The sequence below is a fragment of the Trachemys scripta genome, chromosome 6 (genome assembly GCF_013100865.1).
Source record: "Trachemys scripta elegans isolate TJP31775 chromosome 6, CAS_Tse_1.0, whole genome shotgun sequence".
Taxonomy (NCBI): Eukaryota; Metazoa; Chordata; order Testudines; family Emydidae; genus Trachemys; species Trachemys scripta.
Genome location: NC_048303.1, coordinates 14,128,760 through 14,155,276, shown reverse-complemented (window position 1 = coordinate 14,155,276; position 26,517 = coordinate 14,128,760). Strand labels below are relative to the sequence as shown.

General features: G+C 45.5%; 1 protein-coding gene across 1 annotated transcript in view; it reads right to left on the bottom strand.

The window, feature by feature from the left end:
- Window positions 1-26,517, bottom strand: part of MAPK4 (mitogen-activated protein kinase 4) — a 149,031-nt gene that overhangs the window by 68,654 nt on the left and 53,860 nt on the right. Inside the window, exon 2 of the mRNA XM_034774495.1 lies at window positions 137-1,644. Within this exon, the coding sequence (XP_034630386.1) occupies window positions 137-682 (546 nt within the window). The 5' untranslated portion in view covers window positions 683-1,644. The remainder of the gene's footprint in view (window positions 1-136; window positions 1,645-26,517) is intronic.

Genomic DNA, 26,517 nt, shown 5'->3' with positions numbered 1-26,517 from the left:
CTGAACACGAATCCAGAGCTGAGCTCTTCCAAAATTTGTGGGGGCTGATCAGTTCTGGGGATTTGGTTTGAGCCCATCTCTCCCTCGGACAGCAATCTGATTGACACAGAAAGAGTAGCGGTTTCATTTCACATACCTTATGAGAGTAATGTTGATCTACAATCCTTGCCAGCCCAAAGTCGCCAATCTTCAACACCAGGTCCTCTGTGCTGATGAAAATGTTGGCAGGCTTGAGGTCTCTGTGCAGTATATTAGCTGAGTGGATGTACTTCAGCCCTCTCAGCAGCTGGTACATGAAGAGTTTGGCATGTTCCTCTGTCAACGTTCCTTGCTCCAACAGTCGAGCCAGGTCAGTCTCCATGTACTCCTGGATTATGTACACCGTGTTAAACTTGAAAATCTCCCCTTGAAGATCGGCTCCCTTAGGCCCCAACACCTCATACACTTTCACAACGTTGTCGTGGTCCAGCCGGCGGATGATCTTGATCTCTCGGAAGGCATGCTTCATGCTCCGCGCGTCGCTGATGGTGATCTTCTTCACAGCCACTTTGCGGCAACTTTTGCTGTCAACTGCAGACAGAACCAGTCCATTTGCACCAACGCCCAGGGGCCTGAAATCAACAAAGCGGCAACCCAGATCGTAGCCATACATGCTGGCGATACAGTCGCACTTCTCTGCCATCCTTGGGCCCCGATCTTTCTTTATCACTTGAAAAACTGAGCAAGGCAAAGAACTTCCAGATCACAAATGTATCTTGAAATAAAGCAAGGTCATTATTGCCCACAGATACTTGGGGGTTGCTTGTTCTGAGCCCATAGTTTCAAAACAAGAAACTTCCAGATACGTAGAAACGGTGAAAATAGATGACTGAGCAAAATGATATATTTCAAAATAGATGGGGGGAGGGGTGGAGGGAGACTTTCCAAAGAGCTTTGAAATTTGGAATGCAGAAAAAACAATGAAAAAATAGTTCTTCCTATCAAAACTCAGTTAGTTTATTTTTCTTGAGGCTATTAAAAGATCCACTCCTCTAAGTTCTTCAGCCCCTCTCGCTTTTTTCTCTCAGAAGTCTACAATATATTGCTGAAATAATAGGCTAGCTGGTGTTGTAATTAGCCGTTTTCCTAGGTCTCTGTATTCTCACTTACTTCAGGTGTTGCCTTACAGTGGAGTCAAGCTAGCAGTTTCAGCATTTAACGTGGGAATCTAGAATTGCTTTGGATCCTGCTAGCTTCCAACCATGACCTTCAGCCCCCAAATTCCTCAAACAACCTTCAAACTGGAGAGCTACACTTTCCAGAGGTGAATTTGAATGCCAGTTTTCTTCCTCTGAAGCCAGTAGTTCAGCGAGACTTTGTTATTCTTTCTGCCACCCTCTCTCTATATACAGGCCCCATTTTCCATTTGGTAGGCAGAAGGGTTGACAGAAGTAAACCGCTTTTCTGATTTAAACTTGTTTTTCATCAGCTGAGCTCAGCACAGTAAATTTCCATGCTCAATATTCCAACACTTTTCCCATGTATATCTTTTATTAACCAACCCAAGTGTCATTTGATCTTTATAGCCGGTTGTAACGTTTATTGCTGGTGGAGTTTCCTGCATCATACCTCCTGGCTATCCCTCAGTGGTTCTCAGCCCTCCTCCTGGAAAAAAAGAAGAGATTGATTGATTTGATAAGAACATCAAATATGCGCCTCTTATGTAAATTCTTTCTCCTTGAAGGTTAAACATGAGCAAAGCAGTAGGTGGGAAATATCAGTTATGACCTTTAGGAAATTAATTAGTTATGCTCTCCAAACGCACACATCATTAGCAGCTTTGTTCAAATGCTTAATTCTCTCTTTTTAAACATAAAGGACCAATAATACATACTTTGTGTTTTGCTGGGTTTTCTTTTTTAATGTTTGAATATTTGATGAGGTTATTTGCAAACGTCTAAGATTTAATAACACTTGTGTCTCCAACTGTCCAGTTAGACAGCACGGGCATGCTTAACTGAATTGCAAGAACACTGTATTAGCGGTGCATGACACGCACAAGGCATTATGTGCTAAGCAATCCAGAGTAAAGAATTTGTCATGTTTTTCTTCAGTTTGTAATTTATGTTCTTTTTGTTTAAAAGCTGGTCAGTTCGGGTTTTTTCCTCTTTTGTACGTAAATGCTGCACCGGGGGGGGGGGGGGGGGGGGGGAGGCACTCCCACCGATACACAAATACCTGGCTTGCATTCGTGCTCTGCACAAGCCAAGGTAATTGAAAAGCAGCCTCAGCCCAAGCTATGATAATGATCTTACATTTCAGTAGTGCTTTCATTCAGAAGGACTTTAACATGCTTTATAAACATTACCAACTGACACGCAAACTATACACAGGAATACCTTCACCTGCCACTGAAGAGGAGTCACCTCTAGGATTTAATCGAACTACCGTTTAACTTTATAAAGCAGCCTCAAATAACAGGCATGCCTTATGCCGTTCTTAGACTAAATTCTTCAAGGTAATGACTGACTTTATACATGTTTGAACAGGGCTCAGCCCAATAGGATCAGGGTTCCTGACTGGGCCTTTCATGGTACTGCTGTAGTATCCATGTCAAATGAAGGTGGTTCCTCTAACAGCAGTAGACAGGAAGGATAGCTCAGCCCTTAAACCACTACCCTAAGGCTTTGGAGACCTGGCTTAAAGTCCTTGCTCTGTGTGACCTTGTGCCAGTCACTTAGAACTAGGTTCACAAAAAAACCTTAGGTGTGTGACACTGAGCATCACCATCCTTAACTTTTTCTAGGTACCTAAAAAACACTGGGATTCACAAGGCCGGTGCTCAGCGCCGGAGCATGGGGAGAGGTAGGCACCTCAGCATGGGATTCACAAAAGCCAGCAGCACTCCAGGGGGCTCCTTGCTGAAGCAAGCCAATGGGTGATGCCAAGCCGAGAGCTGTGTGCTCAGACCCTAGGGTTGCCAGGTGTCCGGTTTTCGACTGGAACACCTGGTCAAAAAGGGACCCTGGTGGCTCCAATCAGCACTGCCATTAAAAGTCCGGTCGGCGGCACAGCGGGGCTACGGCAGGCTACTTGCCTGCCATGGCTCCGTGTGGTTCCCGGAAGTAACGGCATGTCCCCCCTGCCGTTTCCTAGGTGTAGGGGCAGCCAGGGGGCTCCGCATGCTGCTCCTGCCCCAAATGCTAGCTCCGCAGCTCCCATTGGCCCAGAATCGCAGCCAGTGGGAGCTGTGGGAGCAATGCCTGCGGACAGGACAGCACGCAGAGCTGCCTGGCCGCACCTCTGCAAAGGAGCTGGAGGAGGGATATGCCATTACTTCCAGGAGCTGCCTGAGGTAAGCGCCACCCAGAGCCTGCACCCCTGACCCCACCCCCCATGCCTCAACCCTCTGCCCCAGTCCTGATCCCCCTCCGCCCTCCAAACCCCTCAATCCCAGCCCGCAGCACCTTCTGCACCCCAACCCTCTCATTTCTGGCCCCACCCCGGAACCCTCACTCCCTTCCGCACCCCAACCCCCCAAGCCAGCCTGGTGAAAATGAGCGAGTGAGTGAGGGTGGGGAGAGCGAGCAACAGAGGGAGGGGGGATGGAGTGAGCAAGGGCAGGGCCTCGGAGGAGAGGCAGGGCAAGGGTGTTTGGTTTTGTCTGAGTAGAAAGTGGGCAACCCTATAAGGCCCACCCCTCTGTCAGAGATAAATGCCTAGAGTCCAGGCTGCAGGGAGGCGCTTGCCTCTGCCTGGGACTCTCAGCTGTAAACCCGCCCTTGGGGTTAGGCGCCTATGCTGTTTTGTCAAGAAGCCCAAGGGGCAAAGAAGCAGCAGCTCCCTCATAACTTTTAGTCCAAGTGGTTGGGGTACTCATTTGGGATGGGGGAAACCCTCAGTTCAGGTTCCCCCCACCTGAGGGGGTTCAGAGATTTGTACAGGGACCTGCCACCTCTCAGGTGAGTGCGCTAAGTGCTGGGCTATGAGATAGTCTCTTTCATCTCTCCTGCTGAAGTTGTTCCACTGTGGCTTAATAATGAAAGAATCGTTGGGCCAGCGAGAGAGAAAAAGCAAGACTCTATAGCCTGGTGGTTAGAGCCCAGACACAGAAGACCCAGGATCTGCTTCCCTCCTCCAGGGATCTTTTCACAATTATTTATCCACAGTGGAACTGCTTCAACAGGAGGGACTGAGAGCACCCACAGCAGCGTGTCCCACAGCCCGGGATTAGGGCACTCACCTGAGAGGTAGCAGAGCCAGGTTCAAATCCCTTTACCTGAGGAAGGACTTGAACTGGGGGTGTCCCAAGTGAGCACCCTAACCCCTGGCCAACAGTTATGAGGGAGCACCTCCTCTTCCCTCCCCACATCACACGCAATGGGGCCCAACCCACATAGTGAGGTCTGAGCATGCTTACAGGCTCAGGCCTCACGGGTGAGTGAAGCAGAGAAACACCTATATTCCCCTGGTTTGTGCATCCCTCTGAGACTGAGATGTCTGGCATGGGACTGCAGTGCATACGCTCAGAGGCAGAAACACAGGACATTTTTACTGCAAAAATTTAGGTGCCAGGTGAGTTTAGGCACCTACAGGCTCAGAGGCAATTGAGCAGGGGCTTTGTGGATCCCAGAGGGTCCTGATTTTGGTGCCTAAAGGAGCAGGTAGGTGCCTAAGTTCTGTTGTGAATCTAGCCATTTCTCTGTGCCTCTGTTCCCCATCTGGAGAAAGGATAATAGGACTTCTGTAAGGCACAGGGCTGCCGTGAGAATAAATACATTAATGACTGTGTGGTCAGGTGCTCAGATGCTGTGGTAGTGGGGCCCCAGATGCACCTAAGGTAACCATACAGCACAGCTTAACTTTGTGCTGGAGAAGAGAGTGACACTTACTGAGTTATCAGCACCAAGGGTTTTCCCAAAGACCTCCAAAGGTATGTTCTAAAACACGGGCAGCTGGCCCACGTCAGCTGACTCGGGCTTATGGTGCTCAGGCTGCGTGGCTATAAAACTACAGTGTAAAAATCCAGGCTTGAGCTGCAACCTGGGCTCTGGGACCCCGCAATGCGGGAAGGTCCCAGAGCCTGGGATCCAGCCCAAGCCTGCAGCCTGGACATCTAGATCCTCCAGATCTTAAAGACATGAGGCTAAATTCAAATCTGGCATAAGCAGGTGCAACTCCCTTTGAATTCAAGGTCCAGTGGTAAATATTCTAAACATTAGACTTGGTAGGTTGTTGGCCACATGCCTGTGCACTTTGGTGGCTGCCAAAATCTTACATCATGTAGACAAACCATTAGATTTAGTACACTTATAAAGAGACAGAATCTGGGACCTTTACCAAGGAGAACAAGAGTATTATCAACAGTGGAGTAGGATAGTCAGCTAACAATGTAGGTCATGTCTCCTCCAGAAATGCAAATAGTCCAGTGTGTTCCAAAGGGAGGAGAACATCTTTATTAAGACTCATGCTTTGTGTCATTCCAAAAGGGGGGATGTGTCATTGATTGGCAGAGTCTGAGATGGAACGGTAACGTGTTCAGTTGTATTTAGGTACCAATCTGTAAGGGTAAGAATGGCAGGAATTCCTTCATTCCTTGGTCAACTCTGTGAGTGACAAATATGTGAGTGGAAAATGAAAATAAAAGTTGGCTTTACTTTTCATGGTCTCTCTCATGAAGCTATGCTTAATAGTAACATTCTCCTACCACACACCCCCAGATTGGAAGGGCTTCAAGTCTAGAGGTCTGGATCTGGATCTATATTTGGGCTTTGGGAACTGAAAAAGGCCAATTTCTGATTCCAGAAACTGAAATTAAGCCTGGACTTGCCCATTCTCTGGTCCCTTGCAGCCACTGCTACTGAGTCTGTCCATCTCTACAGAGGTCATGTAGCAACCCTTATAAATCTATTTTGGGGAGGGTAATGGGGAATACTTGCTTCTTTCTCTGCCTCAAGAATCATCCACATTAATACTTTGCTCTATATGGGGCTCTTTATCCCAGAGTATCAAATCAAATCACTTATAAACACAACTCTCCCATATGGTAAGTATGTTTTATTTCCGCTTTATAGGTGGGTAAAGAGAGATAGAGACATTACATGACTTGCACGAGCCATAGAAGGAGTAATTGGCAGAATTGGGAATAGTTCCCAGAAGCCATGACTCCTAGTGCCTTGTTCTAACAATTATACCATGCTGCCTCTCTTGAATTAGTGTTTCCCCTATCTAGACTCATTTTGTGTGGCTGCATATAGCACCTATTGCTAGTTTACTTACACAAGCAGTTACATACACACTGTTAACCCCAGCACCAGTCAGCAGTGAATGAGACACTAACATCTTTTGAAATCCATGTTTATACAAGGCTGCCCTAAAAGATCTGAACTGTAGGTTTGCAATCAAAATGTGTCACATACATCAGATTGTTTTCCTTCTATTAAAAAAAAAAATCCACCTCAAATGGCTTGCTCTTCATACTGTGGCAACCTGCATAGAACTTGGAAGGAGTACTACAGATTGCAGGAGGAAAGAGTTTGGAGATGGGACCAGAAAGTTAGTCTGTGTGCACATGGCTTGAATGCTAGCTGTAGTTACAGCATCTTTGTAGACCATTCTCTTGATAAAAAGCCAACTGCATGTTAGAAACAAATTTAGTTTGGAGTCCTTTCATATTATTACCGAGCCAGCAGTATAAGAAATACATATGATGTTCAGTCTGAATAACCCATTTAAAATAGCATTATACTTCATCGCAATTATGAAAGTTCAGATGGCATAGCAACAGCACACTGGCTCCTACTCCACCTTTTTTCCTTGCAGCTAGTGTATGGGCTATGACAGAAGGGACATGGCCAGGTTTCTCTCTGCACTGGACCATAGGAAGACAGAATTCGATTAGAATTCCCTGCCCATTTCTGAAATGCACTGTGCAGCCTTCAGCCAGAGCCTTGTCTCTATTCCACGTGTATATTATTTGTTGTAATTAAATACACAGCGTTAAAGGCAAGCAAAACATATGGGATTCTTCTTGTGTGTTTGCTACCACAGCTGTTTGGCTCTATAACATAAGCACCTAAATGGAAAATTTATTTTGTTCTATTTGCTGCGGGTAGCTGCACATCCTTAGGTGAGTAGGCTTCCTTTTCAGGCATCACACAGATGCGTGGCCAAAGTGAGTCTACTCCCCTTTCACATGTGGCAAAGAGAATGAATAACCCCCAAACAAGGAAATATTGTTGTTCTCTCTGTGTCATGTCACCTGCAGGGGAATTTCACAGAAAAGGGCTGTCTCTTTTCTGGATCAGGTCTCAAGAGAGAGAAGCAAAGTTTTTCTTGAACAGGGAACAAACCTGTTTGTTCCTATTTAACAATTTTGTTTGAGGTTTGACACAGCTAGTGGGGTGTGTGTATACAACACCCATACACCAGAGAGAGTGTGCAGCTTGAGGAAGTGCTGTATCTGGTGGCAACAGCCGCAGTTGGAAAAAACAATACATTTGTCAGTCTAGTAAAGTATAATTCTACACGCATCTGAGACCCCAGACGATCTTTGAGGTACAGCATGCACAGCAACATAAGATTTCGTTCTCTTCCATATGACCTGGAAAACACAGATGTGGTTCCCAAGCTGGGGTGGCAGCTTGCTATGGTCTGTGTGGTTTTCAGCTTACGAAAAAAACATTCAATCTTTGACAGAGAATAGAGCTGTAAATGCACTGCGATTTTGTAGGGTTACATTTTTGGTTAGAATAGCTCTTCAGAATTCAGGTCAGCCTTGCAAAGTGAATGTGCCATGGGCTCTTTCCGACTGTAACAATCTGGGGGATTTCCATGTCGTGATAGAATGAGAGAGTCTGAAGGCTTGTCTAGACAAACAGTGTGCAGCAAGCTGGGGTGTAAATCTACACTGCAGTAGCCTGCTACACACTAAGGGTTTATCTGCACTGTACACTAAGCCCAGATCCGTGGGACCCGGGCTTGTGGACTTGAGGTTTCCAAGCCTGTGCTTGAGTGTCCACACTGCATTGTAAACCTGGATTTACAATTGCTTGACCCGGGTCTTGCAGCCCTGTTAACTTGTCCATGCTGCATAATGAAGACCTTCTGACTTGGGTCTGTGGCTTGGCCTATGTCCACACAGCACGATGACAGGGTTGGGAGCAGACTCACAGTGGGCTCTGACCCATTCCTCTAGCAGGTCCTGTGCACCTGCTGACCTGAGTCTGACTGAATTATGTATAGATGGAAGGGGGGCTTTGGCTCAAACCTGAGTCAGAGCCTGGCCTTAGTGTGAAGTGTAGACATACCCATAGTCTCCATGTGAAACCTGCTGCCACACACTAAAAGTCCTCTACTGCACTTTGATCTACCCCACTTTGAAACAGGAGTAGGTCAATATGCACCAGGAACTGTTACTGCCTGGTATCAGGATCCACATGGACATATATTGCGTGATAGCTAGTGTGCTATAGATTTACACCCCAACTTTCTGCACACTAACTGTTCGTCTAGATAGGCCCATAGATATCAGACCAAATTTAGAGGAGATGCAACTTAGAATATCTCACACTGATTTTAATTCCCTGTCCACTCACATTCTCTTAGATCTCCTGACTCCCGCTCAACAGATGCATAAGTGAGTCTAAATTGTTGCAGTTTACACACCAAGGAAACCAAAGGTGTAAAAGAAGAGCATGTTTAAGTAACTGCTCGATCCCCTCTCCCACACTTTAACACAGTGGTTCTCAATCAGGGGTACATGTATCCCTTAAGATACGCAGAGGTCTTCCAGAGGGAACATTGACTTATCTAGATACTTGCCTAGTTTTACAACAGGCTACATAAAAAGCGCTAACAAAATCAGTACCAACTAAAATTTCATACAGATAATAACTTGTTTATACTGCTCTCTGCTATACACTGAAATGTAAGTACAATATTTATATTCCAATTGATTTATTTTATAATTATATGGTAAAAATGAGAAAGCAAACTACTTTTCAGTAGTAGTGTGCTGTGACACATTTGTATTTTTATGTCTGATTTTGTAAGCAAGTAGTTTTTAACTGAGGTGAAACTTGGGGGTTATGCAAGACAAATCAGATTCCTGAAAGGGGTACAGTAGTCTGGAAAGGTTGAGAGCCACTGCTTTAACACACAACTTCTCCGCTATTTTTCCCAAATCCTGGTTTTGTCACAGCTTTGCTTGGGAAAGTCACCAACTCTGTATCTCAGTTTCCCCATCCATACAGAGGGGATGAAGCAGAATCTTGCTAATCACACAGATGCCTGAGTAACCCACTGTGGGTTACATGAGTGCCCAAATACTGACAAAGCAAGGTTAATGCATTACAGTGTTCTCTCTCGATTTACTCTGCAATTGCAGTTTAGCTCTATTTACAAATATTCTTCGTTAAAAAAATAATGAAGCCTCAGTAACATGAGACAGGCTACAGCATCTGATAAGAAGTGTGGACAGTACCATTTTTGTGTGTAAATTAAAAGGAGCCTGTCATGGGGTGTATTCAGCCATTGCAACTCCCTGCTGGGGGCCCTTTGGTCCTACTGCACCCCGCCCCAAGAAGCAGCGAGCTGGGAAGAGAGGAGCAGGGAAGGTGGGTCCTCCAAGCTTGCCTAAGGAGGACTCTCCAAAGCAGCTATTCTGGAAACCATAGAAACCTAGTCCTCCAAAGGCTAGAGGAGCTAGCCACAGCCAATCAGGGCCCTGCTGGCCCAGATAAAAGGAGCTGGTTGACATTAGCAGGTCAGTCCCTGGCTGGAACCAGAGGAATGAAGACAGGTGCTCCTCTCTGGCCAAAGGAGTCCAACAATCACAGAGAGTTTATGGCTGGCTGAACTTACACAGCTGTGATTGCAGAGGGAGCAGGACCTGGGGATGTTGGCCCCAATATAGGGCTGGAAATAAAAGGGTCCAGTAGGAAGAGGCCCAGAGAAACAGCAGTGGCAGAGTGAATCAAGCAGTACGTGCCTGCTACGTGTAGAGCAGGGGTTGGCAACTTTTCAGAAGTGGTGTGCCAAGTCTTCATTTATTCACTGATTTAAGGTTTCGCGTGCCAGTAATACATGTTAACGTTTTTAGAAGGTCTCTTTCTATAAGTCTATAATATATAATTAAACTATTATTGTATGTAAAGTAAATAAGATTTTTAAAATGTTTAAGAAGCTTCATTTAAAATTAAATTAAAATGCAGAGCCCCCCGGACCGGTGGCCAGGACCCAGGCAGTGTGAGTGCCACTGAAAATCAGCTCGTGTGCCACCTTCGGCACACGTGCCATAGGTTGCCTACCCCTGGTGTAGAGTCCCTGGGTTGGAACCGAAGTTGTGGGTGGCCCTGGTTCCCCAACCACCACAGGAAGGGGTAGGGCTTATATGAGAGACTGAACAATAGGCTGAACTTAAAGAGCCCAGAGACAGGTCTGGAGACCCTAGCGAAGGCAAATTTGTGGGAGTCTTTAATATTCCAGAAGGGGTCCATTAGAACTCTGACTCAGCCGGAGGGCCAAGCCCCTGAAGACCTGCCAAGGTCAGCTGGCAGCCTACAGGGGACATTAGGGGTGAGAAGAGGACTGTGGCACCACACCAAGCCACTCAGAGATGCTCAAGAGGTGACTGCCCCTTCACAGAGTCAAATTTTGCAGCCCTTCATTGAACAAAGCTCCTGATGTCTCTGTTAATTTAGTGGGCGTGCTGCTCCATTCAAAACCGCAGGCTGAGAGAGCAAGGGGGGGAGAATTAACAGGCTATTATCACGGGTGAACGCTAATCAGGAGCCATTTCAGTTCTTCTGCCAAGGAATTATAGTTTTTATGACCATGCGCATTTATTTCGGATTTAGAATAAGTAAATGCATATACAAATTAGGCGGGGCCCTTGGGCTCCTGGCAAGATGCCAACACAACCTTCTGTGCAGTAGAGTCAATAGGGTTATTCACAAGAGTTAAAGGCCAGCAGGATTTGACATGGATAAATTGTTAGTGCATTTTATATAGGGCTGAAAGAGAAAGACGTTTGCTTTAATACAAGTCCAGCTCTCGCCTTCCCTCCCATGATGCCCAGCTCACGAATCATTATGACATCAGATGCCAGTCCTATGTCTGGAAAACAGGCTCTTTTTCTTTGTGCATGAGATGGTCAGTGCCAGTGCTAAGCATGGTGGATGACAAGATACAGACCTGTTGGACTCCCAGACTATTACCAACATCTAAGCATTTTGAAATCTATGGGTGAAAAGCACTTTTCACATATGACTGCTGAGCGGCAGCATCACCAATTCACCATCAATACTGCAAAAGCAGACAGTTTAGTGACCTGGTTACCTACTCCAGCTATGCCATGAACTGTCTGCCATACACTGGGTACCCTTAAAAACTGACTCTGTCATTTCTCGAATAATTCCCCCTTATAGAGCTCTCTGTCTCTACCCATGGATTTGTATGGTCCTTGGCACCACAGTGCCTAAAGATGGGATTTTTTCAAAAGAACTTGGAATTGGACAAAACCTTCTCACACTGATGTCAGGGGGAGTTTTGCCACCACTGACTTTGATAGGAGCAGAGTTAGGCCAGTGCAGAGTACTTCTGAAAAACTCTACCCACTATCCCTCCATAAGGTGTCTCTGAAGACAGCAGAACCTTTCAATACAGTAAACCTTAAGTGCAATACACTATGTGTGGAGTCATTTATTTGGCACGTCAACAATACACATCAGCATCTTGCCCCAGTTCTTCTGGAATGGCTTAGCTAATTGTATGAATTCAGATCCACACATGAACTATATCTCTCCTGCAACTGTCTAGCCAAATACCCTGCATATAAGCATAAAATACTCTCAACAGTCGAATCCCTCTTGGATTCCTACATACCAGTGCCCCTCTGCTCTGATGCAGGGGATTGTTAGCACCAACTGCTGAAACTCAGAGAAATCTGCCAATCTCCTGAAACAATGCGTGTGACACTCTGAACGTTTTCATCACTTCAGCTCCTGCATTCTTAGTAGTTCAGCAGGAATTCCAGGCACATCACAGCTTCAGCTGCCTCTGCGTAACTCCCCCTCCATCCTCCCTCAGTAGCTCAGCTTCACGATCTGCTCCTTCTCCTTCGTTACAAATCATAGCCCGAGCAGCCACTGCCCCATACAAAAGTTGGGGGCATCACTCCTGCTAATCCCACGCAGTGCAGGAGGTTCCTCCTTTCCAAACCCATCCTGTCCCTGTGTGGTTCCAATCTGGTGATCTCTCTACGCATTCAAATCCTCCACAATTCCCAACTGCCAATGTGCCTGTTTGCTTATTCCATTTCTTCTGCCTCTTCCCTTTCTCACCTCCCGCAAGCTATTCCCTATCACGGCTCAGGGACATGTTTCTATGGCAACTAAGTACTGGGGTTGTTCAAACCATCATAGCAAAACTTAAAGGTAAAAGGTCTCCTTGCCAATTCTGTATAATATATAGTGCCCTCTGTTTGTAAATTAGGACATATCCCATATTGTACACATGGGGAACTCAAGCACAGAGATTAGAGGTCAGTTTTCAAAAGAGCTTCAGCTATTTTCAGGTGCTTCAGTTTTTAGGCACCCAATGTGACACACCTGCAGCCTGAATTTCAAAGGTAACTGAAGGCAACGGGAGCTGTAAGTGCTCAGCACCTTTGAAAGCCAGGCCCTGAGTGTATCAAGGGGTTTGTTCAAGGCTGCACAGTGAGTCTATGGCAGACATGTCATCAAATTCAGGAGAGTTCTTGGTTTCCAGGTCCGTGATCAGTCCACTAAACCACACTGCCTCCAAAAGTAAAATGGAACAGAGAATTATCCCAAGGCTGCTCCTGCACCACTCTGACTGCATGATACATAGTGTTAACAGACGGCAAGTAAAACGCACAGACACACTGACCTGATTCTCCTGACTCCAGTATAAATCAGGATAACTCCACTGGCCTGAAAAAAGCTTCAGTCCCATCACATGATCAGAGCACGTCCTATTGTCTGAACTTACTCTAAGGGCAGGACACTTAAGAAGTAACTTCTAATAGCAGTTGGCTTTATAATTAACTCTTTCATACACTACACCACAAGCAATGTGAAATAGGGGTTAACAGACTCAGAGTTTGTCTTCACTGGCACTTCATCGGCAAAACTTTTGTCATTCAGGGGTGTTAAAAAACACACCCCCGAATGACAAAATTTTACCGATGAAAAGTGCCGGTGTGAACAGCGCTTTGTCGGCAGGCGCTCTCTCCTGCCAACAAAGCCATAGCCGCTCGCACGGGGGGAGGGGGGGTGGAAGTTTTTTTTGTCAGCAGGAGAGCTCTCTCCTGACAAACAGCAGCTACGCTGCACAGCTTTTAGCAGCACGGGTGTAGCGGCACAGCCATGTTGCTAAATGCTGCATAGTGTAGCCATACCCTTAGCTGAGGGACACTTTTGACTTCTACAGGCCTCATAATATCTGTGGGGTTTTTTTTTTTTAAGTGCTTTTCTTTTAAACTTATTTCTCATAGTTTTTTGAGAGGAACACCTCCCCCCAACCCCATTCCCTGCCTTGGTGTTTGTTAGCTAGACACAAAACGAGAGACATTGCTTACCATCATGCACTCACACTACATCTGGTCCCTGCCTTCCATTCACACTTATGTGCTTAAAATAGGGCAAGGGGAACCGGACTCTGCCCAGGGAGGGAGGAAAATCCAGAACTGGGACTGAGTTGGGATAACAGAAGTCAGGGCTCTTGGTTGCCCCGTCATCCCTGTGGGTGATCTGACTGACACCCCACTCATGCATAATGTCAGCAGTGGTAGGGTACCCTGCTAATGGGCTCCCCCACATGATCTTTCAGCTGTTGAATCTGCCCTCAAAAATCTCAAGGCCATTCAAGTATGAAGATGACACCTCCCTTGTTTCAAGAGGCAGAGACTTCAAAAAAGACTGAGGACAACCTGAACCAAGACACGGCAGCCATCAGTGGCTATTGCAAGAAGTAGAGACTTAAGCTCAATGTGCCAAAGACAGTGTCGTAATGCTTCCATCTCAACCACACCAACGCTTTGCAAGAGTTCAACATCTTCTTGAATGGAGAATGACTAGTACATGATCCAAAGCCGGTATATCTAGGAGTAACTCTAACTCACACATTTACCTACCTCAGGAAGTTAGCTCAGATGATTAAGAGCAGAAACAGACACTTAAATAAGCTTGCGGGCTCAACTTGGGGAGCTAATGCACAAATACTGCACAGCTCGGTGCTAGCTCTCTGCTACTCAGCTGGAGAATATTGTGTTAAATTCTTCCCACACAAAACTCATTGATTATAATTGAATCAAGTTAGGAGAATAACAACAAGGACTATGAAACCAACAAACAACAAATGGCTACCAGCCCTCTCCAATATCCTGCTTCCTAACATCAGGTGTTAAAGGGCAGCAAAGAACCTCCCTGACAAAATCCAAAAGATACCACAATTCCCACTTTTCAGAGCTATAGAACTCATCAGCAAAAGACCAATCTGGGCTATGTTACGGACCAGCTCTACTGCGGATGCTGCCACGTTGTGGGGAACAGAATAGGAACAAGCTGCACCCTCTGTGAAAAACGCCTTCCTCATCACTCAGCCTGATGAGAGACTGCCTGGCTTCAAACTGCCGTGCTCTCTCTGGAGCAAGCTCAACCATTTCAGATGAGAGGTGGCCAGGTGTGCAGTGAATGACACACCTGGGGACTCAGGCCCTCTGTGTAGTCGCAGTGCAGCTGGAGGTCCTGCACACCACCTGAACAGTTGCTCGTCTTACGCAGACTTATCAGAAGGCCTTCCCTGACGTCACACTGCTTACCCCAATGTTAGTGAATGGCTAGAATGTGTCCGATACCTACTTAAGCTGTTCTGATATTTTCTTTTTCCTACATACCTCTGTTTTATCTTCCTATTTCATATTTTGGTATAACACTTGGAAAAAAGTTCAGAGAAAATAGTCAATAATAAAATAACTGAACCCGACCAACAGTCTCATCTCCCCCCTCCCCTCCTGCATCAGGATCAAGGTCAGTGATGGGATTTAAATCGATGGGGCCTAACAGCCTGCTAATCATCACATTGCTGCTCACAAGGCCTCTATTAATGAAGCCTTATGAGGCTACTCTGACAGAGCCAAGAAGTTTTCCCTGCCAGTGTGTTGCATGAAGCTCATCTAGCCCTTTAAAAAATCCTCAATCAAGAAAACATAATAAAAGCACAAAAAAACCCACCACCACCACCCCTGAAACCCTACGGCAGTGGTGCTCAAAGTAGGGCCGCCGCTTGTTCAGGGAAAGCCCCTGGCGGGCCGGGCCAGTTTGTTTACCTGCCGCGTCTGCAGGTTTGGCCGATCGCGGCTCCCACTGGCTGCGGTTTGCCGTTCTAGGCCAATGGGGGCTGCAGGGAGCGGCACGGGCCGAGGGATGTACTGGCCGCCCTACTGGAGCAGACCCAAAACTACCACACCCAATTCCAGAAGCTTCTGGATGTGGAGTGCTTAATCTGCCTAGCAACAATGACCCAGACACAACTCACTCCTACCTCCCCACAATGGGTCTCTTAAAGAGACATCTCCCTAATAGGCACGTGGGTTACATATGCACTCCCCCTTTCTGCCTATATAACATGGTATGGTGACTGACTCTTCAGACAATTTACCCGGAGAAATGATGGTTCAAGAAGCTCTAGAATTTCCTCCGTTAAACGTGGAAAAATAATAAGTTGTTAGCTTTAAATCCATTGTACTGATGTAAATTTCAGAAGCATGTTTAGCTGATCTTTGAAATATTAGCATCACGGATTTAATTTCAAATAATTAGATTTCCCAAAATAGACCTTCCGAAAACTGCTTTGATTCTTCTAAAGTACTTTCCACCATTAAACTAAGTACAAAAGCACTTGTCGTGTAGCTGTGCGTTTCTTTTGCAATACCTACAGAATAATTAGCATTTTCCTTTCTAATATTCTGTTTGAGAAAGTTCAGTTTAGCAACTGTACTGCAGAATTTCTCTCTCCTCACAAGTTCCTCAGTGATTAGTCCCAGGAGCGCCGCCAGCTTTTCTGCCGCCCTAGGCGGCGGAAGGTCCCGCCCTGAAATGCCGCCCCTCACAAGGGCGGCGGAAGGTCCCACCGCCGCAATACTGCTGCAGTCACCACCCCCCAAATTGTAGCGCCCTAGGCGACCGCCTAGGTCGCCTAATGGGTTGCACCAGCCCTGATTAGTCCCAACCCTGAGTAAATCAAGAATGGTCTTGCATATTTGAGAAATCTTTATTACTAATTTTTATTGAAGCCAAACATCAGGTCTTTTAGGATCCCCTTGCACCATTTTTATAAATCAAGAGTCTTAATCTAGATGTCCTGGCCCAGTTAAACTCAGGTAACCCAAATCTAAATCCTCCCTTTCAGTTTCAAATGGATAAGGTATTCCTCTTTTCCTGTCACAGACTCTTGTGTAGGTGTTCAGCTATTACAGCAATGCGGCTCATAAAAATACCTAGACAGATAGTGCAGTCTTGCTGTGTGCCCTTAAACAACTGCCATGTTTCACCTCAGAATGGATGTATTTTAGTGGTGGGTGAAATATTCCCTAAACTGACAAAGATGATATATACTATTGGCCAGATTCTGAAACTTTTACTTAAATTGAACAATACCTTACTTCAGAAGTAGTGTCACTGAATTCAGTAGAATCAATCATGGACTAAGGTACTACTCAACATGAGAAAAGATCCTAAATAAGAGACTGACACTGCAGACTTACTCATGCGAGTAGCAGGGATGGCTCTATGTTTTTTGCCGCACCAAGCACAGCAATCAGGCGGCCTTCGGCAGGTGATTTGCCGGTCCCACACCTTCGCCGTACCCGCCACCGAATTGCCGCGGGACCGGCGGACCTCCCGCAGGTGTGCCACCGAATACTGCCTGTCTGCCACCCTCACAGCGACCTGGCCGCCCCAGGCACGCATTTGCTGCGCTGGTGCCTGGAGCCGCCCCTGGTGAGTAGTGCTATTCAGGTGGGTAAGAGTCAGGTCTGGTATAAAATATTTTAGAATGAAAAGCATGATGATTAATAATAATACATTGCATTATGTCATAAATGACAATGTAAAAAACCTTAAAAGTAGCAGGAATGTAGATTCCATAAGATAATTTGTGCAAGTTTTGCATTGATAGGATAAGATCACTTGGTTATGTAGTGACCTTAAGAAAGGGAGAGCTAATCAATAACTCACTTATGGGAATTTACAGCATGCAAACGCTTTCAAACCACCCTTCTTGACATGATGTCCAAAGTCAGGTCTCAGTTCTAGACTCTAGAATCAAAATTCTCCCATGTTTCTATAGCAGCAGTGATGGGATACATCCTTCCACATTCCTTAACATAATACAAACTGAGAGATACAACCCAGAATGATGCATCTGTGACAAATGAGATTGGGTATCTAAGGAAAACATCAAGTGGCAACTACCAGAGAACTGCAAACTTCAAAACAAGGGGGGATGGGAAACCCCAAACTTTTTTGGGGGTAGGAATACCAAACCAATACATCTACCCTTCCCCTGTGAGACCACTACAAGCAATGATATTACCAACTAATGAGAGTGATTGCATCAGTTACAACATTATCAATTACAGCATTAGATAATAAAATAAGCTGCCTGTAGCCAGCAGCTGTCAGACAGCCCACGTTAAAAACAGACCATCTAGCACAATAGATGTAACAATAAAATCTAGCTTTTGCCTTATTCCAAGAAAAGAGATCCCACCCTCCACCCCTGGTCACCCGATAAACCTTTCAAAACCAACCAGAGCAGGTTCCCATATAGCCTGGACAAGAGACTTCAGATGTTTGTGGCATTTCCTTGTATGTTTAGTGAGAACTCAAACTCATGCTGCTTCAATGCAAAAGGAAAAGCATGCAAAGCCTCTGACATACAGGCAAACAGAACTGACAAGACAGGTGTCATTTCTGCAGTGCTCCTGGAATTGCTTTCTCTCGTTCCATTTTCTTGCAGAGAGGCCAATTAGTTTCTTGTATTGTCAGTGTCTGGCTCATTTATTTTTCTCATAATAAATTGGTTTTGCTCTCTCTGTAATCTTGGATACTAGATGAAAGTATATAACATCCCCATCTCCCCTCCCCCCATACCAAAGAATATTTTTATAACAGCACTAGCTAAAGAGCCAGTATGTGAAATAAAATCTTATGGTTTGACGTGGCCCCATAGAAGGACTCTAAAGCAGGTCAGCCCTATATCTTTTGAAGGGGTGTCTACTATTAAAATAGTTCACTGGATCAGTGGTACCTCATGATAAGACTTTTTCTTATTTTCTGACCTGTGGCTGCTGGTTTTATTAAAAGCCAACAGACCCACCCACCCAATCAATGCACACACTGCAGGACAAGTCCAGGTGCTATTTAGAATCCTCTCAGATGTCTGCACGGTCCCCTCTGGGGCTGCAGATGACAATCGGAGAATCTTTCGGATGTAGCATTTAGAATCCTTGTTACACAGATGCAGCATTACACTGCAGGGACATTCAAGCTCCCTTGACATTAACAAGCTAAAACAAACTGATATGAGCATGAACCTAGGATTCAAGCCCTCTTAACACATGACAAAAGGTTACCTGGTGGCCCTCCAGTCCTGTTTATATATTCCTGATAGGCACAGAATACATTACTGCTCTCATTAGGTGGAGGCTCCTACGAACCATCCCAGTTGTTCCTTTGTCTCACTTAGTAGAGAGCTCCCATCTCATTGCCAGAATCCAATGCAAATAAGATGAGCAAAGACAGCTTAATGTGGGGTCTCAGGAGCATAAAATTGCATTTCAAAGTCTACTTGAGCTTCTGGGTTTCAGCTGTGCTAACATACACTCCCAGGAGAGGTGGGGAGAATCTCTTAATAACTTCCATTGACCTTTAAAAGGAAAAACAGAGAAACATCTGCTGAAATGATAAGCAACTTGTTGGCCATGTTCAGCTGGAGGAGGATCTCAAGTGGAACAGTTCTACCCTAAGAATTACATGTTAGTGCAGTAGTTCCTTCTAGAAATTATATTCCAGAGAAGCAGGATGAACTAGTGGTTAGAGCAAGGAGCAGGGAGTATGGTTCCTTCGGTCTTCTTATTACAAACCATTATCTGGGCTGCTCTGTGAATGTAGGTAGATCACTTTTTGGTACTATGGGACTCCAATTCCTGCAGCTGTAACTATAAGAAGTGTGAGTAAATATTGGCTTCTATAGGAGATGGAGATGCAGATTTACCTGGAGGCACAATAAAGTCTTGAAATCCACTGAAAGGAGTTAATATCCCATGGACAGGAACACCAAATGAGTGTTGCAGTCTTTTAGACAAGGCTAGAGTTCCATCTAACTGCACAAACTACCTCCAGGACTTTCAAACTAATATTCTCAAGCAGAAGGTGAAGTTGAGGGGGAAGGCAGGAAGATAACACTCCCTACCTGTGCTGAACCAGTGAATGCACGGGTGTAATCAGATTGATCAGCACTGTTCCACACTGCATGTAATGGAGTACACTGGCCCTTTAAGAGTAGATGGGGCCAGAAGATCCTGTTCCAGGAAGCTAGAACGAACAAAGGCCAAGGAAATGGCCTTGTAGCAGAAGAGAGAAAGTGATGCTGGGGAATTAGTAGTTGGACGGAGGGGAAAAAAAACCCAGGACACTATCCTTTTAAGGGCCTGGAACCAGAAGCCCTGTAGTGTAGGATGGAGGCAGTGCTCCCTTCTCTTCCAGCCAATCCAGAGAGCTCTCTGGTGGAAAGCAGTATATAAACTGCTTTCTTCCTCAGCATAGGGGAGATACTGGGAAGAGAAGGAAGCCGGAGCTAGAAGGCCGAGCGCCAGTTAGAAATGGCTAGGAGTGGTGACCCTGTGAAGAACAGGGGCTAGCAGAAAAAGAGCTCCATGTGGGTGGCGGAAGAGCCAGAGAGAAGTGTGAACTCTTGGATTGCCTTGCTGCACTTGATTTCTGAGATATTAAGGACGATACAGGACAGTTGGTGGTCGTCAAACCAGCTGCAAGTGGAGAGGGATAGCTCAGTGGTTTGAGCATTGGCCTGCTAAACCCAGGGTTGTGAGTTCAATCCTTGAGGGGGCCACTTAGGGATCTGGGGCAAAATTAGTCCTGCTAGTGAAGGTAGGGGGCTGGACTCGATGACTCTTCGGGGTCCCTTCCAGTTCTAAGAGATAGAATGGGTCCACTCATACGAGAGACTGAGTAGAGCTCAGAAGGGGCCCTGAAGGAGGGAAAACAGGTGGATGCCACAGGGACCTCTTTGGAAATGTGGGGCACTCAGTAAGTGGCTGCCCAGAGGGGGGGGGGAAGTGGGGCAATTTGCCCCGGGCCCCACAGGGGCCCCCACGAGAGTTTTTCGGGGCCCCTGGAGCAGGCTCCTTCACTCGCTCTGGGGGCCCCGGAGCTTCTTCCGCTCCAGTAAATGTGGACTTTTTCATGTCAAGCCCTCAGCATGGAAATCAAACATTGCAACTAAATGGACAATCCAAAGCACATAGGATGCTTTGCACGGTAAAGAGAAAGACAAGGTGAGTGAAGTAATATCTCAACACTATATATAACAACACCGCAAACTTGCATGGTAAAGTCACATGGAGAAAACCTGAACAAAAAGGAAAAGGGGGAGAAAAAAATCAAGTCCCAAGGTCCTGAAAAGATGGCACCTTGATGCTGAAGGTTAACAAGGTAGAGGACAATTCACAAGTCTATGTGGCAAAGAAATTACACGTGCATCACAGTTTTAGCTGTGAAGGTTGCAAAAAGGAGTCTTCGGTAGCTTAAAACCTGGGGGGAAAGATTTGGTGGTTCACAGGACTGGCAAAGAGAGATGAAGCCTAGGCTTAAGGTTCAAATCCAGGCCAGCTGACTTAGCCCCAGAGAAGGGCCAGTGACCTATGAAAAACAGTGAATTCCTAGTCTAAGGCCTCATCTACACTATGGGAGGAGGACAATCTAAGTTACGCAACTTCAGCTATGTGAATAACGTAGCTGAAGCCGATGTACTTAGATCTAGTTACTGCGATGTCAACTGAAGACGCTCTCCCATCAATTCCCCTTGCACTTCTCATTCAGGTAGAGTACAGGAGTCGACGGGATGCGTTGATCGCTGCACGTCAAACCCCTGGTAAGTGTAGACAAGGCCTTAGTCTAGTGTCCTATGCACAGGTGCCTGCATAACAAAAACAGTTGTCCAAACTTGTATGTATCTTTGCTGGCAGTTTCAGTAAAGAGGCATGGGAATTGAATGTGAGCTAGGACAACTCTGGATTTCAGGGGGAATTGTGTACAAATCTAAAGCCAGAATTTGGACCCATAATTTGCTGTAACTAGCCAATAAGACAAGTTAGAGTTTAGATTCCCTTCTCTGTATTTCCCTCCCACTCCATGGGTAACGTTCACGCCACTCATGTTTGAGGCCACTTTTGAGCTTTGAACCCATGGTGAAGGGCGCTAACTAAAGCAAGGAAGCTGTGGCCAGGTGTGAGTGGATGAGACATAGTGCTAAGAGAACCACCACCAAATAAATCAAGGGGGGGAAAATGAAGCGTGATCAGAAGAGAGTGTCACCATCCTGAGCCCATCGGAATATTTTAGGTAAAATGGAAGGAGATCAAGATTTTCCTTGTCGGCGTAATTGTTAATAATTGGCACAGTCCTTGGAGCAGTGAAAGGGAAAATACAGTGTGCATTATGAAAAAAGAAACCATTTTATTTCAGTCCATGGATATGCTGCAGTAGTTGTACATCTGCCTTAGATGCATCAAGCTGGTAATGTCTGTGAGAACAATGCACAAAGATTCAGTGTGTACATGTGTTCTGAAAAATTTAGATATTGGAACTGTCAGGTACTATTGGGTACTGTGGAACTGTTGGGAGTCTTTAAGGTGCCACCAGACTCTGTTGTTTTTGTTGGGTTTGATGTAAACAGAACCATTTAGCAGCTGGCTGGGTTTTGAGCAAGGTTTTGGATCAGAAAGGGCCGTATAAATAAAACTCTACTCCTTCAGGAAGCAGGCTTGGTAAGGAAAATGGTAAAGAGTAATAATAATACTACCACCTAGCTCTTATGTAGCACTTTTTATCTATAGGTCAAGCAAGAAGAATCTACTATGAGGCAAACACCATGGACACAGGGGAAAATCCTACCCTGCCCACCACAATAAAAGAATGCCTGGTTGGTTCCACTGCACAGTGGGATTGGAATAGGACAGCCTGGGCAGAGGGTGCATGGAAGCGCCTTCTGCCATGACAGAGGACAACATTGCACTATGGTAGGCCAGGACATGCGTGATGGATCCCTGCTTATTTGGCTCCATTTTTCAATCCTATGGATGGTGGTAGGGCTGCAGCAGTGGCAGAGGCTATTGCAGCCCTGAGGAAGCAGTGACACCTGCAGAGCAGCCTTGTGGGTTGGGGGGAGGGTGGCATCCCGTGCTTCCCTCCTCACTGCCACGGCATGTCCCCTTTCCCTGGCCTATTGAGATCAGGATTTGGCCCTTAGGGCAGAGCTCCAACAACTGACAGAATGCTGCACTACAGCAGGAAGGCAAACACGCAACCGATTCTCTATCTCAGCAGCACCAGTGGACCGAGGGATGTGTCCATCTGTGATTTTCATGTGACTGCCCTTTAGTACAGGAGGAAACCCCAGAGGTGAGGAAGTCCAGGACCACGCAATAAAAGACGTGACAATTCCACCCAGAAGGTTAAGGCACAGCTACCACAGCAGGCAACAACCATCTCATTCTGCCTCCCCAGTCCAGGGCCTGATCCTAGGAGGTACTGAGCCTATGCAATGGGAGTTTTGGGAGGCCAGCTCTGTCAGGGTCAATGAGCATAATAGTAATGGCACATCTACTTTCTCTCTTCTTGATTCCCAAAGCCCATTGTAAAAAAAAAAAAAAAAAAAAAAAAAAGCATCATTTCAGTGACCTTATGAAAATAGCTGAAAACCTACAATGATCATCAAAGCAGCAGTGATACCATTTAGCTGTGGATGGTCTATTTAAATTGGACCAGGAATTGAAGTCCAACTGATGTGAGATTATGATTAGATATTAAAAATTGACCGGGCCATACATCTGCCATCCATTTTAAAGCACTCTGGGGGCGCGTTAGGGAAAATGCCGTGGCACAGTATGGCTGTCTGTTTTGAACGGATTTCAGAATAAGTCAATCTATCCAGCAGGTGAGCATGATGAGGGGGCAAGCTCGTGGCTGCTGAGGGGGGAGTGCAGCAGAGATTTTGTTCTGGGTAGAGCAATGGACTCACTGAAATCTTTAGCTCCCAGAGCTGTTCCCACCATGGTACATTAGTGGAACATTGGGGCTAGAAGGGGTAAGAATAGAGAGGGACACCAGTTGTAGGGTATATGGATGTTCCCTTTGTTGATCCAGCCCAACTTGTGGCTATTCTCATTTATAATACCTAGAGGTGAAGCTGCAGAGAGCACAGGCTGCAAGATGCCATGCTCCCTCTCAGTCCTACTGAAAGGCCCCTTAGATTCAGGAGGACATGTGGCCAGTTGTCAGTATGGCCCTTCACTGGGAAGACATCACCCATCCATATTTTGCTGCATTCAGACTTTATGAAATTCCAGATATGACAGAGATCACATGCAGGAGAAGCACAACACAGAGGATGAAGGGGATATAACCAGCCCTGGCGGTAGGAGAACCACCTAACCAGTCAGGACGGTGATTCTGTCATTATTCTGACTGGTTACAAGCCCACATGAAAAGGTCTTGTCATCTTCCAGATTAGTGGGATCGGTGCTGAGAGCTGTTTTCCTTCCGCAGTGTGCACAGGAAAGGCTCCCATGATAAATGGCACCAGGAGAGATTACTGACTGATTAACATGAGGCAACCTCCCATTTAAACAGGTGATGCTTTACAAAGCATTCCCAACTGCTCTGAAAGCAGACAAGAAGGGGAGAGCAGAAATGCAGAAGACAACAGGGCTTAGGGTAGGGCAAAGGTTTCAGAGGCAGGACACATGGGTTCTACTCCTAAATCTGCTACTGACATGAGGGAGGGGGGAACTTGGGCAAGTCACTTAATTTGCCTATGCCTCCATTTCCATAGCTATAAAATAAGGATAAGGACACTCTCCTTTAGAAAGAGCTTTGATATCTGCAGACCATAAATCTTAGCTATTATATAAATTATAAATACACATGACCTACAGAACATCACTGGCAGCACTGTAGTTCCTAGCTCAGCTTCAGGCTCCCAGCATTATCACAGAATCAGAAATTAGAGACAGAAGAGGCCTACTGGAGCTATTAGTTCATTGCCAGTGCTAGTGCAGCATGATTCCCTGTAACCTTCTCCAGGACTTGTAAAAACGGTGCAGGAGTCATAGATTCTAAGTGTATTTTGTCACCCAGGAATGTAGTTATGTGGAATAGCATGGGATTTAGCTGCATAATGTCCTAATTGTCATAGCTGAAAAGAGGGCAGGCTTGTACCACACTCCAGTTGCACCCTCCCCCCCCCCAATTGGTTCTTCCCTTATTGTTTGGGCAGTGGGTTGATTTTAAATTGCTACGTGAGACATCCAGTGTCTGACCATTGGCTGTGACGAGCAGAACTGTTGCCTTGCAACAGCCTTTGAGAATCTTGGGGAAAAAAAAAAAGATCCCACAACATAAACAATACACACTGGATAATAATGATACTGAGCATTGATAAAGCACTTGTCACCTTCAAAGCACTGTACAGACACGAACTAATTCAGCAGCACAACACTCATCGCGAGGGCAATCATTATACCATCTTTGCAAATGGGGAAATGGATGTCGGAGGAGTTAAGGCCATAAGAAGTTTTCAAAACATGATGCTTCAATGCAGGCGTCTAAACATAAGGCTTGCTGACAGAGCTGCTGTGTACCCACAGCTCCCACTGAAGTCAGTAGGAGTGGTGAGTGCTTAGTAGCTATGAAGATCAGGCCTTTTTCACTTGGTTGCCCATGTGTGGATTTAGACATCTGATTTGGAGAATCTTGGTCTTTTACCTGCCCAAGGACACGCATCAATTTTGTGGCGCACCTGGCTCTCAATCCAGTGTTCAGACCATTAGAAGAGGGCAATAAAAAGAAGAAGAAAATTGTGAACTATACAGTCAAATTCCCCAGGAATAGTTAAAGGAGCACTGTGAAGACAAAAATAACCTAAGAAATTTCTTAGCCTGGATTTAATTACATCATCAAAATTGAAAAGATGTTCACATTTTAACACACTTTTCACTAACTTCCTGTTGATAAGTGCTGTTAAGGGCAGGGGCTATGTGTAACTCTGTTTGCAGAACTTAGCATGGCGAGAGCCTACAACTGGGGCCACTTGGTCCTACAATATTACCACTAATAAAGAATACTACCAGCTACTTATTCTGTCGATTTACTTCGTGCCCTTCACTCTGTTTGGATGGTTAAAATATCCTGGTTGGTTTCACTTTATGGGTCTCATGCATGAGCAATTATATCTGGGTTTCAACAGTGAATGGAAATGACTTTTGATTTTTGTTTAAAATAAAATATCCATGAATATAGTCATGAAAGCTGGCCAGATCCTGCTCACTTTATAGACACACACAATCCCACTGAGTACAATGTGTAAGCAAAGCACTCAGGATTTGCTCCCATGTTGCTGTTCAGACTCTTTTACAGAATCACTTTAAATTCACCCACCCTGCTGTTTTCTTTAGTGACATGTTAGTCTCTCCGGCTTACTTAGATTTTTGTGCCAGTCTACGGTATTTAGGGAGTCTTTGATGTTTTCTATTTTTTTCTTCTTTGATATGGGTTTTTTTTTTATGCTGTTAGACAGCCTTCAACTAAAATTTCCATGTGATTTATTTATGCCCGGTGACTTGCTAGGGTTCCTTCCTCTATAATGTACAGGATCCAAAGGCACTCTCAGATAAATACTATTTAAGAAATAAGCCTTTTATTTTTGCTGGATTTATTGAAAGTCTGGAGTTCTCCCTAGTTGGATGGATAATTAAACTGTAAGTGTTGCAACATGATGGTTATTATTAACACAGCACCACAGGAACCAATTAAAGAACAAAAGCAGACAGACATATCCCTTGCCTGAGGACCTTGTATTCTAAAAAGTCCTGATCCTGCAAACCCTCACTCATGAATAGACAAGACGACTGGGCCCTAAATTAAACAATGCGCTGCAAAATGGGGCTGGGGCAGCAAAGAGGGCATTCTGGGAAAGACCATGAAGTCTGCTTATTGTATGCGCTCAGCTTATTAGCTCCTTTATAAACTGCTATACTAAAAAACCAGCAAGGGTTGAGTTGGGCACGAGCGTAACAAGACTTAATTCCCCATTTTCTCCACTTCCCCAGCAGCACTTAATTGTTCTCTCCCTCCCCTAATCAAAGGCCTTTAGAACAGCCTTCCTTCCTGCCCCATCTCATTATTAGTTGTATTGTGGTAGCCTCAACCAGCT